Source organism: Leopardus geoffroyi, chromosome D4 (assembly GCF_018350155.1).
Source record: "Leopardus geoffroyi isolate Oge1 chromosome D4, O.geoffroyi_Oge1_pat1.0, whole genome shotgun sequence".
NCBI lineage: Eukaryota > Metazoa > Chordata > Mammalia > Carnivora > Felidae > Leopardus > Leopardus geoffroyi.
This window is the reverse complement of record NC_059342.1, coordinates 92,386,402-92,408,017: the sequence shown is the minus strand read 5'-3', so window position 1 is coordinate 92,408,017 and position 21,616 is coordinate 92,386,402. Positions and strand designations below refer to the sequence as shown.

The window sequence follows — 21,616 nt, the reverse complement described above, 5'->3', positions numbered from 1 at the left end:
GCATCCGTCCAAGTGAAACCTTTATTTCCGTTGGGATCCTGCTGTCTGCTTTGCCCGGCCCGCCCCCTCCCGGATGGGATGCTCTGGGTGGCTGGCCCTGCGGCCTCCGGTTCCAGAACAGCCCCAGAAACCGTGGAGGACGCAGCCCCACCTCGGCACAGTCTGGGAGACGATGAAGGGCGACTCGGTGGGAGGGCCTCCCCGCCACACGAGGGACTGAATTTAGGGTGTGAGCGAGGCTTTCCGGACTCCAGGACGAGCGTGTTTTCCGGACTGCTGGCTGCGGGCCCTCTGTGCACCCACGGGGACCCACGGGTCTCGAGTGGAGCCCCGGGCAGGGGGGGTGGGGGGGGGCGGCTGCCAGGAGCCGTTACTAGCAGCAGGGTCAAGAGGTCAAGTCGAGGTCAAGAGCCACAGGACCCGCTAAGGACTGCGGCCAGGGAAGGCAAGGGGCTGCTGGCTCAGGGACAGGCGTGGCTGCCGCTCTCCTCGGGCAAGGGAGAGGACCCGTCGCCGGGAATGACCTAGGTCCTACGCTCCCAGGGAGGGCGGGTCAGCCGGCCCCCCGCCCGGGGCCCCCGGCCCCTCCTGGCCCTGCAGCCGATACAGGGCCTCCATATGCCTCCGCTTCTGCTTGGCCCGGTTGATGATCGTCTGGAAGAGCCTGCAGAAGAGGTGGACGGACGGGGGAGAGTCGTCGTTGCCGGGGACGGGGTAGGTGATGAGACATGGGTTGCAGTTGGTGTCCACGATGCCCACGGTGGGGATCTGCATCTTGGCTGCGTCTCTCACAGCCACGTGGGGCTCAAAGACGTTGTTGAGCGTGTGCAGGAAGATGATGAGGTCTGGCAGGCGGACCTTGGGTCCCAAGAGGAGCGGGGCGTTGGTCAGCAGGCCGCCCTTGAAGTAGCGGGTGTGGGCGTATTCGCCGCAGTCCCGGGCCGTGGTCTCGATCAGGTGTGAGAACTGCCTGTTGCGGCTCACAAACAAGATGATGCCCTTGCGATAGGCCACGTGGGCCGTGAAATTCAACGCCAGCCGCAGGTGTGCGGCTGTCTGTTCCAGGTCAATGATGTCCTGGTCCAGGCGACTCCCAAAAATGTACGGCTCCATAAACCTGCCGGAGACCCCACAAAGGCGAGGGTGAGCAAAGTCCACGTGGCCGATTCGGTGCCTTCTGGTCTGAATGCCCACCACCCGCCAGGGCCCTCCGTGGAGGACCTTCTGGGGCAACCATCCCCGGGGACGGCGCAGTCTGCAACCCGCAACCACGACGGCAGTGGGGGCCCCTGTCTGGCGAGTGATGGCCGGGAGGCAGTGGGGGTAGGGTGGGGTTCGGGGTGACCAGGACAGGCCTGGGCTACAGCAAGCCTCGGGCAAGTCTCCCCGCACCCACACGCCATCACGCGGGGATGCCACCGGAAGGAAGGCCGCACACACATCTGAACGTGTGAATGCGCCACCGCTGCCTCCCTCGCCAGCCTCTACCCTGTGCCCCTGAGCACACGGTCCAGCGTGGGGGCCAAAGCGGAGTCTGAGAATAGACCCCCGCTCCTCCCCGGGGCTCAGTGGCCCCGTCTGAAAGGGGACGAAACGCGCCAGTGCAAAAAGGGCCTTGGACTCCAAGGACCCCAAGGCAGGAGGGTCCCCGGGCCCTGCAGGCATCACCACACCGGGCCCCCGTGTCTGTCACCTGTGCCGACAGCCTGCTTTGTGCCCCAGGTGCACCCGGGCATCGAAGAGGCTTCTCACGGAAAACAACTCCTTGACGTTGAAGAAGTCAGAGTGCTTGAGGGGCTCGCTGAGGATCCTGTCGTTGAGATCTGGGGTGGGGAGAAGAGGGTGCTGTGGCTCGAGGCCCCCCCTGCTCCCAACCGTGGAAGGGAGGCAACGTGGCCGGGGAGGGGGAGGGCCGGTAATTCCAGCTGACCAAGGTGCCGGAGGCGGAGTCCCTTCCAGGAGACTGGGGCTGCAGCCAGGCTCTGACCCTGGCTTTGCTCCTGGGTAACCCTGGTCAAGTCTATACCCAGAAAGGGGAGGGGCCCAGGCCGGTCCTGGGGGTGCCTCCCAGTCACCAGAGGAAGGTCCCGATCAGGCGTCCAGGGAGGGCTCAGCGGTCCAGAGGGCACCTCCCAAGGGGCCAAGTCACACGGGCCACCATTCGCTCTCCCTCCCCCCACCCGGGGAGGACAGTGGCCTTAGCCCCATCCTCAGATGAGAGCGGATGACAGGGCAGGGCAGCGAGGCACGAGCTCAGGCCACTGTAAGTGCACGTGCGGGTGCACCCAGCGCACGGGGCTGTCCGGGGCAGGAGACGGAGGCAGGCTGCCCCTCCTTCCTTCCTGGGTCCGCACCCCTCTGGGCCTTCACACCTAATGGCAGGGCACTCAGAACTCCTCGTGGCAGACGATTCCAACCCCAAACGGGGGAGGCCAGGCCCGGTCCCCTCAACACCCTAGGCTCGCAGAGGAGCCAACCATACCGATGCTGCCTTCGGGCTCCCTGACGGCGGGGGTCGCAGCGCTGGCCAGGGTCCTGCCGCTCGGCCGGGCCCACCCCGGGGTGGCGCTCTGGAGCAGACGGGGCCGCAGCGGCCCGGCGCAGACACCTGGGGAGAGAGCAGGCTGGTGGCGCGCGCGCCCGGCCGCTGTCCCTGCGGGGGCCTGGGTCCCCGCGCGGCGGGCGCTGCGTGACCCGCAGGCCTGGGAGGCGTCGCGCCGCCCCCCCCGTCCCCACCCCCCGCCCGCACCCCGCGCCCCTGCCCGTGCCCTCCGGCCCGGACCCGTCCCGCCGCGTCCCCAGGGATCCCGCCCGCGCCCTGTGCTCCGCGCCCCCCGGCCCCCGCGCACGCTCACCCGCGCCGAGCAGGCGGGACACGGACGCGGCGGGCGCCATGGCGCGGAGGGCGGACGGGGCAGGGACGAGCTCCGGGAGCGGCGCTCCTTCTGCCGCCGCCGCCGCCGCCGCCAGCGCCCCGGCCGCAGCGCCGCCTGCCGGCCCGGAGGTGCCTCTGCGCGCCCCGCCGCTCGGCCCCGGGTCCGGCCGCGCAGGCCAGCGATGCGTGAGCCCCGGGCCCGACCTCGGCCCGCCGCCCGCCCGGACGCCACGGACACGGGAGGATGGAGCGGCCCGGCGGGGTCGGGGCGAGCGCGGGGTGTAGGGGAGCGCGTCCCCCGGCCCTGTCCCCCCAGCTCGCCGCCTGCACCCCGCACGAGCCGCCGTCCCCGTGGGGGCCCTCCTCACCTCGGGCCAGTCCAGCGCAACCCGTCGCTCTCCCAGGGGGACTCCCATAAGATTAGGCGCATCTGGAGTCTGCATTTAGAGGCCGGGTACGGGGCGGAGGGGACGGGACCCGACGTCCGGGGCCGGGGACACCCAGGCACGCGGTAAAGCGGCGTGCGGAGCTGGAAGCGGGCCTTCTGCGGGTGAAGGCCAAGACCTGGGGTCCCCCGGCCAGTAGGGGAGCGGCTGGGAAGGCCGTGGGCGCGGCGCCTTTAAGGCCCGACCGCCCAGTCAGGTGACCGGGCCGTCGCCTGGCAACGGGAAGCCGCGCGGCCCCCCCCCCGAGCTCTCCCACGGACGCCGCGGAGGTCAGGCTCATGTCCGAGGCGAACCCCCGAGAGTGCGCGGGGGCCGCGGAGCCCCCGGCCCCGGAGGCCCCGGCGCCCGCGCCCCCGCAGAGAACCAGCGACTACTACCGCATAGACGGGGATCTGCCGGTCAGGTTCAACAACCCGGAGTGGTTTCGGGGCTACGGGTGAGGACGGAGTCAGGGGTCACGGGGCACGCGCTGGGTCTGGGTGGCGGCTCCGCTCACTAGGCCCGCACACACGAGTCCGCGGCCTGGCCCCGCGCCATCTGTTGCCACCAAATGGGCGAGAAAGTCCTCCTAAAGCACAAGCGAGGGGCCTGCAGTTGTGCAGGACTGGCCGGGGTGGCCGGGATAAGTCCTACCTCTCCGGGCGGGGAGGCGCCGCCACCGGCACGCCTGAGCTGCTCATGGCTAACCCTGGGACGTTGGTAGCCCCCTGCCCTCCCTCGCCTAGTCTCCCCTGCCATCCCGTGGACGGGGGGCTGTTGTCCTGTCCCAGGACAGAGAACTGGGGTGCAGAAAGGTGGTATCTCTCTCAAGCTCTCGAGGCATGAGACAGAGCTGATGTCCGAACCCAGCCACTCAGTTCAACTCAGGGTCAGCATCAGAGACCGCAGGCGTGTTTTCTCTCAGAGGCTCCGGAGTGGACGACCCCCAACCCCCCCCCCCCCAGCAGGGGTGTGGCGGCTGAGCCGCAGCTCCTGACCTCCCTGCCTGTCCAGGAAGTGACGGCAGGTGCCAAGACCCTGCGAGGGTTGCCTTTAGGGCTTTGGCCCGCCTTGGGGGAGAGTAAGGGCAGAGGTGACAGAGGAGGCGGGGAGGGTGAACCTTTTGGCCAAGGGAGCCCACGCTCATGGTTGCATTGCCTGGGGTGTTCCCGACAGAGCTCCATCAAGCAGATGTTTTAAGGCCGAGGCTTGGGCAGAATTAGAATAAATGCACGGAAAATAGAGTGTGTTTCTCATCTGCCAGGACCAAGGAGCCTGTCTCCGTGTACAGGACCAGTAACCAAGCTTACGGGAGCAGGGCCCCCACCGTGCACGAGATGCCGGTAAGTGGGAAGCACGTGTATGTGGGGGGTGGGGGGCATCCCGAGGAGGAGGCTGCAACCCTGGATTTCTCAAAAGGGCAACACATGGGGGGGGCTGTCCGGAGTGGCCCAAAGTTCCAACATCACAAAGGGGGAGGGGGCACCTCAAATCTTTTTGACACAGGGCCGGGTAGAAATAACTAAGTGAATTTGGCCACGAAGTGTTTTAAAGATGAAAACGGCGCACGTAGACTGGCTTAAGACGTCCCCAAAGGCTGGCTCCTCTTACATAGACCGCCCCCCCCCCCACACCCCAGGTGCCTTCAGGCAGTGAGTTTGGAAGCAAATAAGGGATCGGCTGCTTCCTTTTTGTAATAATGCCTGATGTTAATGAACTCGTGACCTTAAGAGGCAGTGCCGGCGAAAAACCACAGGTTGCAACGGGACAAGGCACATTAGTGGATCTGTGGATCTGGGGATCCGTGTACTTTTGGGCACCCCCCACCCCCTTTTTGAGGTTGACTTCACAGTCTGGAGGTCTAGAACTGCCTTCTAAAACTCCCCTGAAGTCCCTCCTGGGCCCAGGTGAGGGCTCAGATGCACCAGCGTAAGCATCCCCTGGATACCCGGGACAGTAGGGCCACCCATTTTGGGGTGACAGTGTGGTTTTTTTCCTTCAAAATAGTCCTCATTTTAAAAGGTCTGGTTATATCGCTTATTTACGTGTTTTACGTGGGGGATAGAGCTCTTGGGAGATTATTTGTCTAGAAAGTTTCCAGAGGGGCGCCTGGGTGGCTCAGTCGGTGAAGTATTCGACTTTGGCTCAGGTCATGACCTCCTGATTCATGGGTTCAAGCCCCACGTCGGGCTCTGTGTTGACAGCTGGGAGCCTGGAGCCTGCTTTGGATTCTGTGTCTCCCTCTCTCTCTGCCCCCACCCTGCTCGCACTCTGTCTCTCTCTCTCTGTCAAAAATAAACATTTGGGGCGCCTGGGTGGCTCAGTCGGTTGAGGGTCGACTTCGGCTCGGGTCACGGTCTCGTGGTTTGTGAGATCGAGCCCCGCGTCCGGCTCTGTGCTGTCAGCCCGGAGCCCGCTTCGGATCCTGTGTCTCCCTCTCTCTCTGCCCCTTCCCCACTCACGCTCTGCCTCTCTCTCCAAAATAAACATTGGAAAAAAATTGAAAAGAGAAATGATACCGCGAGGAAACCGTTCTCTGCGATACTACAACGGTATCCCGCCGAAGCGGACAACACAAAAAGTGAACGCTGATGAACTGAACGCTGTGGACTTCAGTGACGTGTGGATGTGTGGACGTCGGCTCAGCTGTCAGAAACGTGGCACAGTGACGCTCAGGGCGGCCGTCTGTGCCCTGGGGGGCGCCGTGATGGCTATCTGGGAACTCCGCGCTCCACACTCAATTTCTCTGGAGCCCACAGCCTCTGCCCTGAGAAAAGACAGTCTATTAAAAACATGCACGGAAGCCGTTTCTCTTTGTCCCCGCTTCCTGCCAAGGAGACACAACAGCCAGCGATCTTGACAGGAGGCTAGCTAAAGAACAGCTCACCTGTCCAGGGTGAGCCATCTGGCAGAGCCCCAGGCCCGGGCGCCCCAGGCTCACCCGATGATGCTGTGCTGCTGGGCTAATCCCCACCCTAGCGCCTGCACACGGGAGCTCGGGCTTGTCTGGGTGTGGTCCCCACCGCACCCTCACCCCACTAGGGCAGTGCCCCCTCCGCACCCCTGCACTGGTGGGGCGTGGGCATCAGAAGCGTGTTACAGCTCTACAGGGGGTTCGCATACGCACTCGGGGCTGAAACCCACGCGTGTCGAGTTTGTCTCTTCTCTGCAGAAGAGGAAACTGACATTCAGAGAGGTCCAGATGCATGTCTGGTGGCACGGTTGGTCCGAGCAGAACTGGGGTGGCTTGGGGCCAGGAGTGGCCGTGCTACGCCCAGGTGGCCCGTAGGCAGTCCTTCAGTCCGCGCGTAGCGAGCTATTAGTAAGTGTTCCCAGGCGTCACCTATAAATTGGGATGGTCTGGGGGCTCCCGGGTGGCTCAGCCGCTGATGCTTCCGACTCTCGATCGCGGGACGGAGCCTCGTGTCGGGCTCAGCGCTGAGCCTGCTTGGGATTCTTTCCCACTCCCTCGCCTCCTGAGCGTGTACTCTCTGTCTCTCAAAATAAATCAATAAAATTATAAAAAAAAAAAAAAAAAAAAAGTCAACTGGGACGGCCTGGGCCATTCTGCCCACCCTGACGTCGCTGCTTCCTGGGAGCGGAGACGACATTGTTTCTTACAAATTTCTTGTTCTTCTTCCAGAAATGCCCGATGACCGGCTGCACACCCCATTAATTCTTGTGTCCCCTTGCCACTTCCAGAAAGTATTTTACCCAAATTCGGGCAAGTTTTCCAGACAACTTGCGGCCGGTGGGATGTTCCGGAACAATACTTTCAACGTCTGCGTGGAGAAGAGCGTTGTGACGGGTCCCGACAACTACATCACCTCCTACGACCGCTTCAACTTCCACCCCAGCTACAACGTCAACAGGCCCTCCATCTGCGATTGAGAGGTCAGGGGTCCCCTGACACCGGCAGCAATGACCTGACACATTGTCCCCCGTCTCCCGTAATTTGCCCGATCGTGAAGGTGCAGACTTCACTGCTTTCCCTGAAAATGTTTGCTCTTTACGTTAGGAAAACACGCAGACGGGGCAGTAACGTCCTACGTGTTCGTTTTACTTCTGAGCTGGGAAGGATGTTAGTGGCTTGACTTTCCATGAAAAAAGTCGCAGCATCCTGAATTCTGGACTCACCTGTAATCAGGGGACAGGACTGTGGGCGTCCTGGGACCCAAGTTTTGGCCTGGCACGAGGAAGGCCTGGGTAACCCCCACACCCCTCCCGTGCCCCCCGTGTCTTTCTCAGCAGCCGTTTCACACTCCAGACAGATCCCGGAGTGGGTTTCCTGTTCTAAAGCGCCTTGGTGGAAATCGGGAGGGTGGGATGCCCTGCCTGGAGGGAGGACAGGGGCCGTGCGGGGAAGAAGGGCAGGGACACAGCCCCCTGTCCCTGACGCATGCTGGCCGGCGTGGAGTCCCCGGGAACATCCTGCGGCCACCGAGAGGGGCAGGGCCGGGAGGCCAGATCAGTGGAACGGGCCTGGCCAGCGCCTCTCGCGGTTGGGGGGGGGTGATGTGTCCGTGGGACTTCTCCCTTTGTGTTCACTTCCAAGGTTCAGTAAAACGTTAAGAAAAAACCCAGCAGGCAGGGAATAACGCGTTTTCTGGGTGGGGTAGCAATGACAGTGCGTGCACGTTGATTTCTCTGCAGTCCTCGATCGATTGAGGTTTGCTAGGATTCATGAGGCCTTCAGTGAGGAGAGTTTTCTGTGCCAGTCGATATGTTTCAGACACAGACCTCCCCCTTCCTGTGTGAGAGCAGGACGTGTTCATCATGGGAAATCCGGAAGGCACTCGCTCTAGACAGAGGCCACGGTTACGTTGCACGGATGCTATCTCCTTTACACAAATCGTGGTCCCGTCAGAGTGGGAAGGAATGAAACGCCATGACTGGTTATTTCTTCATTAACACCTTTTTATTATTAATACACAGAAGTTGACATTTTGGCCACAGGCTTAATGTCCCATTTGGAACGGAAATGGTTTCCAGAGAAAGTCGATATTCTTGATAAAAAGATGCGAAGCTGAGCCTGAACCCAGGGTCTGTGCGTTATCTTTCTGAGCCGCAGAAGCAGTGGGCTCTCCAGGCATCAGGCCAAAAATTACTTTCCACGACCCTTCACTAAAAAATACCCAAATCCTGGGGACGCTTCTGTGCTGAGCCTCTGTTGAAATAAACACCAGACAAAGAATGCCTTTTTAACCAGGTTTCTAAACTCCCCAAAAAGAATGAATTCCTCCCTCGGCAGCTATGAAAAGCGGGTTGGGGACTCCGGGGAAGGGCAAAGTTAGCTGGCAAAATAGCCGTTTTTCCTCCTGGTCGGAGCTGGTGAGTGCCACGCTCGGAGAGGCCGCCCCTGTGGCCGGCTGGGGGTGCCAGGGGAGCCGACATCGCCAGACCTGGGCATCCTAACAGGTGCTGGGTGCTTCGACGCGTCACGGCCGATAAACTGCTCTGTCAGAGATGCTAGTGAGGTAAAGCTACACTCTACGTGCATTGTAAGTAGAATAAATGTCTGGGAAGATGGAAACCAGAAATAACTTTGACAGAACATATATGCCCGTCTTCCCGCAAGAGCGGGAGCGTCTCCAGCTCAGGCTCCCGGCGTCCTCGTCCTGGCGCACCCGTCTGCTGGCTTGGGTTCTCGGAGGACCTGGACGTCATCACCTGGGGCGAGTCCCAGGCCTGCCCTACGCGCAGCCCGCCTTGGGTGCGTCTGGGGAGGCGTGGCCGCCGGCAGGGGACCCCGCAACCCTGGCCCCGACGCTGCACGCAAGTCCTACGGGGACTCCGGTGCCTATAAACTTCTCTTTTGGCACGTCTTCCACCAGGAATCTTCATGTGTTGAGGGCAGATGCCGAGCGTTTAGATGGACGGTCTCACGGAAGGCCGCGGGGACGCGCGCGGGCCGGGTGCCCGAATCACGGGAAGGACCTCGTCCCTCCCTGGCCGCGATCCTGACGTCTCTCAAAGTCCTCACTCCGCGTCACAACAGTTAGGGAAGAGGCCAGCCCGGCATTTCTGTGTTTCCTGTGACGTCAGGAAAGCCTGTCTTGACCCACGAGGAGGCCTGGCCGGGTCGGGCTGTTTCCTTCCACCACGAGACGCGACGCAGAGAACGGGGGCGTCACTAGGCCCCCGCTGCTTGGCTGCCGGGTGGGGTGAAGGGCAGCGGCTTCGCACGCTCGAACACGTATTCCCATGTGCATCAGTAACTCTTTGTCTCTCGGTTGCAGTCGGTGAGAACACAGGGTTCCAAACACACAGGAAATGCGTCCACGCTGGGCGGGACGTCTGTCCAGGGCACAGAATGGCAGAAACCCCAAAGACTCTCCAAATAACAGACTATTTCCCGCTCCCGGTCCGCCTTGCCTGGAGCGAGCCGGGTGGTGGCTCGCAGGGTGGGCGGTGGGTCCCTTAAACAGGCCCTGAAATTAGTTCGGAGGGCGGTGGGGGCGGGGAGCAAGGGGGCAATACTTTTCATCTTTTTATATGAGCAGAGAAGGCGCCAGAACTTAAACTTAGGGCCGGATTTCCCGAGGCGAGTGTGTGTCAGCTCCAGAAACCTGCCGAGAATTCAGATGTTGAGCCATAAAAGGAGGGAGTGAGCCTTGGCTGTAGGAGACCCTCCCTCCCCTCCCTCCCTCTCTTCCCACTGTGCCCTTTCTTTCCAGAAAGTACCCTGGAGCACCAGATACCACTTAAAGATCAGGCCTCTCTCCTTCTTTGCATTAAATGAATGAACCTTTGGCCCCAGGCGCACAGACCCCTCCTTCCCCCGGAAGCGAGGCTTGATTTGGGAACACACGGTCCCCCTGCCCGCAGAGATGGGTGCACATTCGGCACCCCGTGCGGCAGCTCCCCGGACACTGCTATTCACGGCTATGGCGTCAGGCCCCGCACACTCACCGTGCCACGGCCCCCTTCCCAGAGATGGTGCGGGGGGGGGGGGACCTCTGGCCTGGGCCCCAGCGTGCGCCAGAGTTGACCTAGGGCACGGGGTCCCTGGGAGGGACCAGCCCAAGCAGGCTTGTGCCTGGTGTGTGTGAGGACAAAACGTGTGTGAACAGCGGTGCCCCACGCAGAATGGGGGTCCGTGTCGCAGAGGCCGCGGGAACCCGGGGGCAGGAAGGAGGCACGCGTGAAGGGGGCCGGGCCTGGAGGAGACAGGGGGCAGGCAGCAGGGGCAGGGGGTACTCCGAGCTAAGTGCACAGGAGGGTCCTCTGGTCACCATCCCGTCCCACAAAGGCCACTCTGGGTAAGATGAGCTGCTTAAGCAGATTTACAAGCAGGGCTGAACTCATTTGCATTAAAAAAAAAAAACCCAGTTCCCATATACAAAACAAGCTGATTTTCGTTTCCAAGTGTTAAAAGCACTTCTTGAGAATCAAATTTGAAGCACGGATCGCACAAACGGTTTCTCCGGGGGGCACCAAAGCGAGTGAAGAGCCGGCCACGGGGCTGGCGGACGGACGGACCCCTGCAGGTGTCGGGCGGGCCGGAGGGCGGGCTGCAGGCTGAGGGCCCACCGGTGCTCCCCGGCCTGTGGGTGCAGAAGGGGCCGCCGCTAAACCCCAGGGTGCACAGCCTGTAGAAAATTCACTTGCACGTCTGACTAGTAAACCCAGCTGCAAAGCAAACCTTGTCCAGGTCCGTCAGCTGAATGCAACAGTGAGTCGTAAAACTCGGGGCCGCAGACAATCAACGTCGTGACCGCTGAGCGTCCACCCCACGCGACAGCAGCCCCTCCTGTCTCCCCGGCAGCCTCTGAGCAGAAGGCATGGAAAGCCACACTCTCCCCCCCACCGCAAGGCGCCGTGGCTTGTGGCGCAGCTCAGACCCACCGCGAGGCCGGGGGCCCTGCCCACCCCCACTCGCAACAGCGCAGGCAACGGCCTGTCGTGCCTCGGGGAGGCGGGCCCTGGGGAAGCCGCCTGGCGCACCTGCTGAGTGCGTGAGTGTGTGTGTGTGAGTGTGTGAGTGAGTGTGCAAGCACGCCCTGGCGAGGCCCCGGTCCCTGGAGGGTGCTGGGCCTCATCCTGGGCTCTCCAGACGTCTGGGCACCACAACAAGGAAAGCGGCCCCGGCCTCGTGCGTTCCCGAGTGCCGACGGGGAGGAGGGCACTCTCAGGTGACGTCACCTTCCCAGACCGTGACTGACGACGACGAGGAATAGTGGCTCCCATACGAAAAGGGCTTTATTGGGCTGTTACAATCACACAGGAATCGAACGGGGCTGGACGTTAAACAACACAGGCTCGGGGGCCGGTCCGTCCGCCCGCTGGCCGTTGTGCTTTGAAATGTTCTCCCGCGGAGGCGGCGACCGCAGCACTCAGAGGACTCGCCCTGGCCTCGCGGGACCGGCGGCCTTCAGGTCACAAGAGCTGTCCAGTAGCTTCCCGACGGAGGCCTCCGGGGGCGCTTCTGGGACGCTCAGGGCGGGCGTCCACCGCTGCCTTCCCGGGCACGGCCAGACCCTTCCGGCGGCCACACTGGCGGTCAGGGTCACCTGAGCCCTGGCTGTGACGGCCAAGCCAAGTGGCCGCTAATCTAAGCCTCGCACGCAGACCACAGAAAGCGGCAGTTAGGAATGCCCTACAAAACCAAACAACAGCATTTTCCAAAAATACTTTTTACAGCACTTTAAATAATTTACAAAAAGGCTACAAAAACCCTATTTTCCAGGACACATCTGTTAAATAACACCACCGCTCCCGGCGGGCCTACCCGTCTACGGGGCTGTGCAGGGGGCCTTCCCGTTCCGGGCCCAGCCTCGCGAGCAGCGGACGCACACAGATGCGCTTCCCAGAAGGACACAGAGCCAGCACGCGTCCTCAGGGCTGGAGGGCTTTGCCCTTGGCCGCCGGGCCGCCGCCCTCCTCTACGGACGTGTCGCTGAGCTCGCTCGAGTCACTGCCCACGGCCTCCCGGGCCTCGTCCTCTCCACCGACGGCCCTCCGCCTGTACCTCAGGTCCAAACCGTCGTCCTCAGAGCCCGAGTTCCTCCTGGCATGCAGGGTGCACGCAGCCTGTGACTTCCGGCTGGGCCAGCGTCCGCCTTCCTTCTTCGTGAGCAGGCGCGAGCCTCCGGACACGGGGCTGCGGCCAGCCGGCGTGTCTCTGAAGGCCGAGAAGGACGGGCCCTGCAGGGGCAGACTCAGGGGCGGGCCAAAGACTCCCGCCTGCTTCCCCCCCCAGGAGACACTCTTCCCGAAGTGGAATAACTGTGTGGACAGCAGTGAGGAGAAGCCCGTGAAGGGCAGGCCTTTCTTGGGGTCCTGGCCCTCCGGCCCCTGGTCTCTCTGGCCCCCGAGGCCCCCTCTCCACACGGCCTCTCTGCCCTCTGGGCTCAGCGCCCACGCGCTCTGCAGCCGACTCTGGTGGGCGAAGTCGGCCCACGGGAGGGCGAGGCCGGTCTGGGGGCTCCCCAGGCCATCCGCTCCCGGCTTGCGAGTCCGCGGGCTCCGGCCCCGTGTGGTCACAGCAAAGGCCGCACCGGGGCTTTCCGTCCGGACGCCAGCTTCGACGTGAGCGGGCGGCGGGCCAAGAGCATGCTCTCTGGCACCCCCGGCCCCTCGCGGGCTCTGATCTCTGTGAGTGCAAACGAGTCTCCGACCGGCAGCCGACCCTCTGGCGGACAGGGCCCCGGCCGTGCCGGTGCGCCTGGCCAGGGCCGCAGGGAGGCAGGCCTGCTCCGCCAGGGGGCCGCTCCTCCCGCCTGGAAGGAAGGCCCTCCCCGTGCCCCCAGGGCCTCCGGCCGGCTGCGGGCCACCCCTGCCCCGCTGGCTCTGTGTGCACACGCCGGGCTGAAGGGCCAGGGCGGGAGTGGACACCTTCTGGCACGGCAGCTCGGGCCTGGGCATGCTCCGTGTGCCCAGGGCGGCGGGGCCCCCTCCTAGGGCCTCTGAACCACTCCCGGACTCCTTGGCCTTTTCGGCCAAAAACCTTCTAATCTCCAGCTCGATGCTGTCATCGCTGTCCACGGAGCTGCTGTCATCGGGCGGGGGTCCGGGGCTGGGGCCTGCACCTTGAAATTCACAGGCCTCTGCGTCACCGCAGAACGAGTTCCCTTCGGGCGCTTTTCTCCTCGACTGGAGGACCGGGGGTGCGTCCGCGGACCCCGTGCCGTCTGCCCGCGTTCTCTCCGCTTCCCTGCAGGAGACGCTCAAAGTTGTTTTCACCTGATTCTCTCTGCTGTCTTTTTTGGGTTTGGAGAGGCAACTCTTCAACAGAGGAGGGCTCCTGTCTTTCCAGTCCTTCTGGCAGCCCCCGAGTTTATCCACGCACTGGGTCTCGGTGGTGCTGAACCTGACCTTCCTCTTGCACGCGGCCCTGGGGTCCTTCCACCTCCTCCTGAGCCTGCGCCTGGACCGAAGCAGGTCCTTGATGGCGGTGTCCAGGTCCTCGTCGCTGTCCAGCGAGCTGCTCTTGTCCTCCGAGCTCCCCTTCCCCCCGGTGCTCCTCACCGTGGCCGCCTTCCCGTGGCCGGGCCACACGCCGCCCCTCACGTCCGGGCCACCGTGCTGCTCGCCCAGCTCCAGCGGCCTGCAGGAGAGGGGCTGGCCCCTGGTCTCGCCCTCCGTCCTGGGGGCCCGGCTGGGCTGCGCGTTCCCGGGGCCGTGGTCTGCGGCCTGGGCCCCCTCCTGCACCGTCTCTCTTGTTTTCTTGGGTGTGGACGGCCGCACAGCGTTGCTGCCTCCCCTGCGTTTCCTTCTGCAGCTCAGTGACAGGCCCAGCGTTTTGGAGACAGGGACCCCGGGGCCAGGCGACGGCGGTGGGCTCTGTGCGGACTGTGGGCAGCTCTCCGTTGTGGCCAGCCAACCCCCCGACTGAGCCTTCAGAGCCAGGAACGTCCGGATCTCCTGCTCGATGCTGTCATTGCTGTCCACGGAGCTGCTGTCCCCGTCGGAGCGGGCAGGCAGGGCTAGGGGGTAGGAGAGCGGGCTGGCAGGCGGGGGGCTCCCGCCGCCCCCCACGGGGGCTGGCAGGATCGTTTTGGAAATGTCCAGGATCGCTTCCGCGCACATCAGCTCGGCGGATGTTTCTGCCCCGCACGGCGGCTGTTCGGCAAGCTCGTCTTCGGCAGCTCTGGGTTCCCTGGGGGGCCTGGAGGGGGGGTCAGGGGCAGGGCCACCTGGGCGGAGGTCCACGGCCTTCGGGGCCGTCGGCTTCTTCCTGCTTGGTGTTTTCCTGTGGGTTTCGGGCAAGGCACTTTTTGTGGAGTGGCTTGTGCCGCGTGCGGGAGGGTCGGGCCCCCTCCCCTCCGCGAAGGGCGCTCTCTGCGGCGGGTCTCCGCTCGCCTCCTTCCTTTTCTCCAGCTGGTACAGCTGGATGGCCTCCTCGATGCCATCGTCACTGCTGGAGCCGGACGCCTCGGGCACCGGGGCCGTGCTCTTGGGTCGCTTCGCCCTCCTTCCGGGGCCCGCGCTCCTCCTGACGGTACCTTTATTCTGGGCCGCTTCTGCAGGCTCCACAGCCGATTTAGACCTGAGGCCTCGGGGCCGCGCGCTCACCCTTGACAGCCTGGGGGGTTTCCGGAAGACAAACTCCCTGCAGGCTCCAGTCACACCCGGTGCATGGTGTGCCCTGACCGCCAGCTCTTTGCTGGACCTAAACGCCGGTCTGGCCGGATTATCGCCGGGGTCTGGTTTTGTGTCCACGGAAACGTCACCTCTTGGGGTCTCGTGTTGTCTCTTCTCGTTCAGAAACTGCTCTATCTCTGCCTGGATGCTCTGCTCGAAGGAGTCATCGCTGCTAACGCTCGCAGGGGAGGCGGAGCCCTGGTCCCGGCCGGCTCGCACGCGGCTGCCAGGGGCGCCCCCTGAGCTGGGTGCCAGCTTCGGGGGACACGGGGCCGTCGGGGCGCTACTCCGGGGAGCCTCTGGTCTGCACCGTCTCCCCCCGTCCGCGGCCCCGGAGGGCTGGGCGGCCCCGCCCTTGGCCTTTAGGTACTCCTGGATGGCTTCTTCGATGTCCCGGTCCACGGAATCGTCGCTGTCCGAATCCAGCACCAGGGGGCCAAAGGCTGCAGCTTCCTCCTCCCTGGAGGGGGCAAAATCGGCAGCAAGCCCACAGGCGGCAAACGCGGGGTTGGCGGCCAGCCTGGCGTCCCGGCCTCTCTCTACCCTCTGGCTTCTCTGCAGGGCAAGCTCATTGCTCATGCCCAGAGCGGCCTCGTGGCTCTGCAGCGTGCTAATGACCATCTGTACTCGGGCACTCACCGAAGCCCTCGCGACGCCCTCGTGCGGCTCTGCGAAGCCCCCGGGAAACCTAAAGCCCCCGGGCGTGCCAAAGGCCTCCCATTTCGACTGGAGAGCAACCACAGGAGGGGCGTTCATGAGAAACATTCTAGCAGGCAGGGAGGGACGTGCGGAAAGGCGACTCTTTATTTCTCTGCCCGTTTCACATCCTGGGAGGAAAGAGGGGGGGTCACCGCAACTCTGCTGGCGCACGTGTCCACGGACAAACGGCACGCCAGGCTGGAGTCCAGAGAGGCGGCTCAGAATCCGGTGCCGGGTGAGCCGGGGGCGCGGTGGGGGAGGTCACTCATGCTTCCTGGGCCTCGGTCCGCACAGCTGCAGGGGGAGGCGTGGAAGGACCCGCCCCCAAGCCATGGGCACCGGGCTCACACCGAGGCCCCCGCAAGCGTCTCTTCCCCGTCCCGCGTTCCTGCTTCGGCCTTCCGTCTTCTCTGCGCGGGAAGCGAGGTGTTATTTGCCGCAAAAGGCTGTCAACAGGTGCCGACGGGATCAGGTGCGCGTATGAGTCTCCGCAGGTTAAAAAGAATGACTGTGTGAGTGTAAGCTCAGGGTGACTTCTTGGATAGTTTCCTTCTCGGTGTGGAAAACAAGCCCCTGAAATAAAAAGTTACGTGCCGTGAGCAATGAAAAAACGAATTCCCCAGGCAGTCTTTAAAGAGCCACAGAGCCTACAGCCTTTTTGTTTAAAAACTGCCAGGCAGTCTCATGGGCTGATATCATTCTCTGCTAATCGGCAGAGAAGCTGTCCCACACGCTGTCACTCGCCCTTTCTCATCCTGCGTGGTTACTCCGGTTCCCGCATCTCGGACCGAGGGTGGCTGCGTCAGCGGAACCGCTGGGCTGGTCCTGGGAACGGTTCTGAGGACCTGTCTGCAAAGCGCCCTTCCGCTAAAGGTCAGGGACCGCTGCAGAGGGGGATGTGACGGGCACCCTAACATGTGACTGGTCATTCCTAACCTGTTTTTCTGATCCCTGATTTCTAACCCCCCCCCCCCGCCCCCAAATTAGAATGCAAAACATCTGTGATGCAAGACAGCTTTGCAGCATTTACAGCAACAGGGAAACTGAGTTCCGTCCCAGGATAGTGCCGGGCACGGCTGTCACCGCCTTTGAACCCCAGTGGACAGACTGGAACCGGCCTGTGTATCTGCTTTGCTTTTAACATGGACCCTTCTCTACCAGGAGCCTCCGTCCCGACGAGCACATCATCTTGTATTTACACACCACAGTCCTTTCCAAGAAAAGCGTGGCCGGCAACCTAGGCACAGACTTGCCCAAACAGGTGCAACTTAACCAGAGGGCACAAGAGCTTCGGAAGCAAGCCGTTCACGATCACGGATTCGTGTGTCCCCAAAGTGAAACTATAACGTAAAAGCATTTATTGCAATCACTTGAAATTCTCAAGGCCAGGTTCGGTGGGATAACGCAGGAGCCAATGTTTGTAAAGCATTTCAGGGATTAGGTCTTCCTCCCCTCCCCCCCTTCCCGTTCCTTTACCGACTTTTAAAATAGACTTTTGACTGCCACAGGGTAAAGAAAATCAGAAACATCTAATTCAGATGCCGAAACTTCAGCTAGTACAGATTTTTTTTTTTTTTTTTAGAAAGAGCATTAATTTAAAGGCTTGAAATTGAATTTTGGAAAAACTTAACCCTGAGACCAAAGACAGTTAATCACAGCTAATTCGCAACTATCCTGGGCTACGGATCTGGTACCAGAGGAAGTACGTGAAACCATCTGCCAGTTCTCAGACCCTGGCATCCCACTGCGGCCCCAAATCTCTCTCGTAACATCACCCTCCCGGAAGGCTCCCGGGGTCACAGACCAGTGGGGACGACAGGGTGGGGAGAGGGCTCTTTCACTGGCTAGGGGAGCCTGTGCCCACCTTGCAGTGGGGGTTATTCCAGCTGCCTCAGCAAAATGACAGAGATCATGAGATGTCCGCGTCGGCCTCGGGCTGTGAAGAGTCTGTATCAAGAATGGTAACTACTTAAGCCGCAAGACAATTTTTAAAAGCGGGCGCAGCAACGAGCCCAAAGGCACTGGGCTGAAGTGATTTCCATACCACTTAGCATAGTGGGGGGAAGGACAGACACTGGTCTCCCCGTGTTCACCGTGTTCCCGTGGTTGCACGGCTGTAGAGAGCTCAGACTCCCAGTGAGGAGGGTTCTGAACTGTCAAATCACCTAGTGCGAGAATGAGGGAAAAAACTCACAGGGAATCTCCAGCGACAGCTTGCGTATTTAAAACAATCAACTACATAAGATGAATCATTCGGAAAAACTCCCCAAAACTATACTTGGAGAGAACTGTGAGCCGAAGCTTTGTCAAATAGCCACCCTGTACCCCGAGAGCCCCAAACCAGGCCTGGAGGGTGGCCAGTGGGGCCACCCAGCCCTGCACCCCAAAGCCACGCGGTGCCAAAGCTGGAAGCGTGTCGGGGGGCGGGGGGGCACCCGGGCATCTCAGTGTGGATGCCAGACCCCAGGGGGGCGCGGAGGACAGAACCTGGCTTATCCCCTGAACAGTCTGGCTCCCTGCACCAAATGCCCCCAAGCACATTTCTCGGCTCACCAGAGTGGTTCAGCTCCTGTCCTTCCCGCTCAGGTGGCAGCTTCCCCTCGTGGGGGAGGAAGGTGAGGGTCAGGGTACCAGGCCCAGAAGGAGGCCCTGGGGGGAGGGGGGGCCCAAGTGGGCGTGGGCCTGCCAGGAGAGGAGGGTCCACAGGGTCGCCACGACCTCTTCTCCCGCGAAGCTTCCGGGCCACCGCCTGTGTCCGGGGGGCGCAGAGGCCGAGACCCTCCCAGCGGGCCCGGCCCCGGGGCGCTCGGCCAGGGGAGCGCGGGCACCTCCCGCGGGGCGGGGCCGGCCTCCGCCCAGGTCTGCGCCGGGGATGCGCTGGCGGCCCGAGGCCCCGCCGAGGCCCCGCGACCCTCCCGGAAGCCGCGGCCGGGCGCGGGGCGCGGGGCGGGGTCGCCTTTCCGCCCGAGGGCCGGGCCCGCGGCCGTGCTCGGGGCGGGGAGCCCGGCCAGGCCGGAAGCGCCCGCCGCGGGGCCTCACCTGCGCGCACCTGGGCCCGCCCGCCGCGCGCCGCCGGCTCCGAGGGCCGCCGGGCCGCCTCGGGGACGCGCTCCCCGACCCAGGCCAGGCGGCAGCCCGGCGCCCGCCCCCCCTCCCCACCCCCCCAACCCCCCCCCCCCCCCCCCGGCCCGGCCGCGCTCGCCCCGCCCTGGCCTCGCCGCCCCCCGGCCCGCCGCGCGCGCGCGCGCGCGCGCCCCGGGGAGCGAGGGAGGGGAGGGGAGGGGGGGAAGGGGAGGGGAGGGGACTGGAGGGCAGGGCGGGGGAGGCGGCGTGCCCGCGCGGGGCCGGGGGGCGGGCGCGCCGGGGGCGGGGCGGGGCGGGGCGGGCGCGGGCGGCGGCAGCGCCCCCTCCCCGGACCTACCGGCGGCCGCGCTCCGGAAGCCGTGCCCGGTGGCTGGGCATCATGGGAATGGCACGGCCGAGTTCCGGGGGAGGCGCGCGGCCCGCCGGACCCCCGCCCGCTAGCGCGCGCCCACCTGCCGGCCGGCTGCGGGGCGCCCCCACCCCCACTCCCGCGCCCCCCGCCCGGCGTCCGGCCGCGCCGCCCGCGCCCCGCCCCGCGCGCCCAGGCTCGCTCCGGCCCGGGGCGCCCCCCGCGCCGGGGAATTCGGGGTGGCTGACGTGTGACCCCCCCCCCCCCCCACGCCCGCCCTGCCGGAGGCGGGGCCGGCGCTGGGGGCCGCCCTGTCCCCGGGGTGCCGGCGCGGGGGGCGCGCTCTCCGTAAACGCTGGAAGGTTGGCAGCCGAAGGGGCGGGCCGGAGGCCGGCGCTCGCTGGCTTCTCCGTCCTGACGTCGGTGCCGTGGTGACCGGCTGCAGCGTTGCTAGAAGTTCCTCCACGAGCGTCCATCGTGTCCCTGGCGCCCGGTCCGCGGCGCGGTCCTCGTCGTCTTCCCGCGCCCGAGCGTGCCCGGAGCCCCGAGGTTGAGCCCGACGTCCGGCCGCCCGGCCCCAGGGCCCCCCAGGCTGCCTGCTCCGGGGCCGGCTTCCTCTCCGGGAAAGCTGCCCAGGCCGCCAGCTGCCTGTACCTTTAGTTTGGGCCGTGGCCTCCTCGCAGTGCGCGTTTACTCCTTCCCCCCAGCTAACAGATCAGGAGCCCCAGGAGGCTGAGGAGAGGCAGATAGGAGCCCACCAGGCACGCGTGGCTCAGTCACTCAGGTCTGGGCGCCTGGGAGTGTGGGCCCTGGGCCTGGCCTCCCGGGTTGGGGTTCTGTGGGGTGGGGTGGGGGGCGCGGCGGAGTGGACACCAGCAGCCCCGTTCCTCCTGCGGGAGCGCGCACGCGCGCTCTCTCACACACACACACACACACACACACACACACACACACAAGGGGTAAAAGGTGTCCCCGGTGGCCTGTTGGGGGAGGGGAGGGGAGCCAGCCCCAAGAGCCCCACAGTTAAGTCAAGTTCTGTTTCTGCGCTCTGCACAGGCCATGGGACCTTGTACCCCTGCGGTTTGGGCTGATGTTTGAGTCCTTGTTCAAGGCCGTTGGTGTTCCAGGTGCTGCTCAGGTGAGGCCGGGGAGGGGGGCGGGTGGAGCCCCGGGAAGGGAAGGAAGACACAGTTACCATCTGTGTGCAGGATCCCCCCTGGCCTCCTTGCCTCTGGGGTGAACTGGGGATCGTTTTCTGTCTAGTAAGTTCCAGCGGGTTGACAGGACGAAAACCAGAGGCTTTTTCTGACAGGGAAGAAGCGGGGGAGGGGGGACATTTCTAGTCTTTACAATCTGGGGAATTCGGGGACCAAGTGTCAATAAACCCATTAAAACATTGTTTAATGCTTCGGTGGGTTGTTTTAATAAGCTTTTTTCTTTTTAAAAAAATTTTTTTTAACGTTTATTCATTTCTGAGAGACAGAGACAGAGAGCGAGCGGGGGAGGGGCAGAGAGAGTGGGAGACACAGAATCGGAAGCAGGCTCCAGGCTCTGAGCTGTCAGCACAGAGCCCAACACGGGGCTCGAACTCACGAACTGTGAGATCTTGACCTGAGCCGAAGTCGGACGCTTAACCGACTGAACCCCCCAGGCGCCCCTCTTCACGGTTTTTAAATGTGCCGTGATGAACATCTTTGGTGACAGAGTGGTCCCCCACCCCTTATCCGTGGGGAGTCCGTTCAGAGACCCGGTGGATGCCTGAAACCAGGGGTGGTACTGATCCCTGCACAGACTGTGTTTTCTCTTATACGTACATACCTGTGACCAATTTAGCTTATGAACTAGGCACAAAAAGAGGGTAACAATAATAACTAATAATAAGCTAAAGCCGTGGTAGCGATATCCTGGAGTGAAGTCACGGGGCTGTGGTGTCCGTCAAAGTATCTTCCTGCCCTGCGCTCGCCCTTCTTGTGATGTTGTCAGAGGGTTGGATGAAGGAGGCGAGTGGCCCAGGCGTGTGGCGCAGCGGGAGGCTGCCGGTGACCTGAGGACCCGTCAGAAGGAGGGTCATCTGCTCCTGGACCCTGGCGACCGTGGGGTAGCTGAGCTGGGGGGCTGCTGTGTAGGAAGTGGCCTGAGTATCTACTCGGGGTGGTTTCCTAGAACAGATGCCTCCGGGCTGGGACAAAGACTACCTTGCATTTTTGCCAGATGCGTTCCAGAGGCATCGGTGATGCTGTGTCCGCCACGGGGGGGGGGGGGGGGGGGGGGCAAATGGCCCTCTGTCTCCTGCTGGCCGCTGGCCACCCTGCACATTCCGTTTCCTCTTGGGCAGGCTTGGGGAACAGGCCTTTTGTTGCTTTGATTTTGATTTCTTTGCTGGCGACGCTGAGCATCTTTTGATGCTGTTACTGGCTGTGTAGAATGTTGCCTGTGTGTGCTCTTGCACATTTTTGTTTTGTTTGGGCTGTGTTTCTTTTTTCTTCTAGAGCTCTTTTACAATAAGGGTTTCAGCCCATGTCTACCCTGTGCTAATGTGCATCACATCGGTTTTTCAGTTTGTCTTTTTACCTTTGGAATTCACTTTTTGTTTGTGAC

At 63.2% G+C, this 21,616-nt stretch overlaps 3 protein-coding genes across 4 annotated transcripts; 1 reads left to right on the top strand and 2 right to left on the bottom strand.

The window, feature by feature from the left end:
• Window positions 1-3: 3 nt before the first annotated feature.
• MRPS2 (mitochondrial ribosomal protein S2) lies at window positions 4-3,291 on the bottom strand. Its single transcript, XM_045468088.1, has 4 exons — window positions 2,856-3,291; window positions 2,483-2,608; window positions 1,694-1,823; window positions 4-1,117 (listed from the first exon to the last, which is right to left on the bottom strand). The coding sequence occupies exons 1-4, from the start codon at window positions 3,289-3,291 to the stop codon at window positions 532-534; spliced, it is 1,278 nt and encodes a 425-aa protein (XP_045324044.1). The 3' UTR covers window positions 4-531.
• Window positions 3,148-7,425, top strand: PIERCE1 (piercer of microtubule wall 1). Its single transcript, XM_045467337.1, has 3 exons — window positions 3,148-3,757; window positions 4,565-4,643; window positions 7,003-7,425. The coding sequence occupies exons 1-3, from the start codon at window positions 3,600-3,602 to the stop codon at window positions 7,189-7,191; spliced, it is 426 nt and encodes a 141-aa protein (XP_045323293.1). The 5' UTR covers window positions 3,148-3,599; the 3' UTR covers window positions 7,192-7,425.
• A 4,052-nt stretch (window positions 7,426-11,477) lies between these two features.
• PPP1R26 (protein phosphatase 1 regulatory subunit 26) lies at window positions 11,478-19,120 on the bottom strand. 2 transcript variants are annotated; one of them, XM_045467334.1, is made up of 2 exons: window positions 19,007-19,120; window positions 11,478-16,158 (listed from the first exon to the last, which is right to left on the bottom strand). In XM_045467334.1, the coding sequence occupies exon 2, from the start codon at window positions 15,649-15,651 to the stop codon at window positions 12,139-12,141; it is 3,513 nt and encodes a 1,170-aa protein (XP_045323290.1). In that variant the 5' UTR covers window positions 15,652-16,158; window positions 19,007-19,120; the 3' UTR covers window positions 11,478-12,138. The 2 variants fall into 2 exon arrangements, with proteins under 2 accessions (XP_045323290.1, XP_045323291.1); XM_045467335.1 differs by lacking the exon at window positions 19,007-19,120 and adding an exon at window positions 18,625-18,754.
• Between the last annotated feature and the right edge of the window lie 2,496 nt (window positions 19,121-21,616).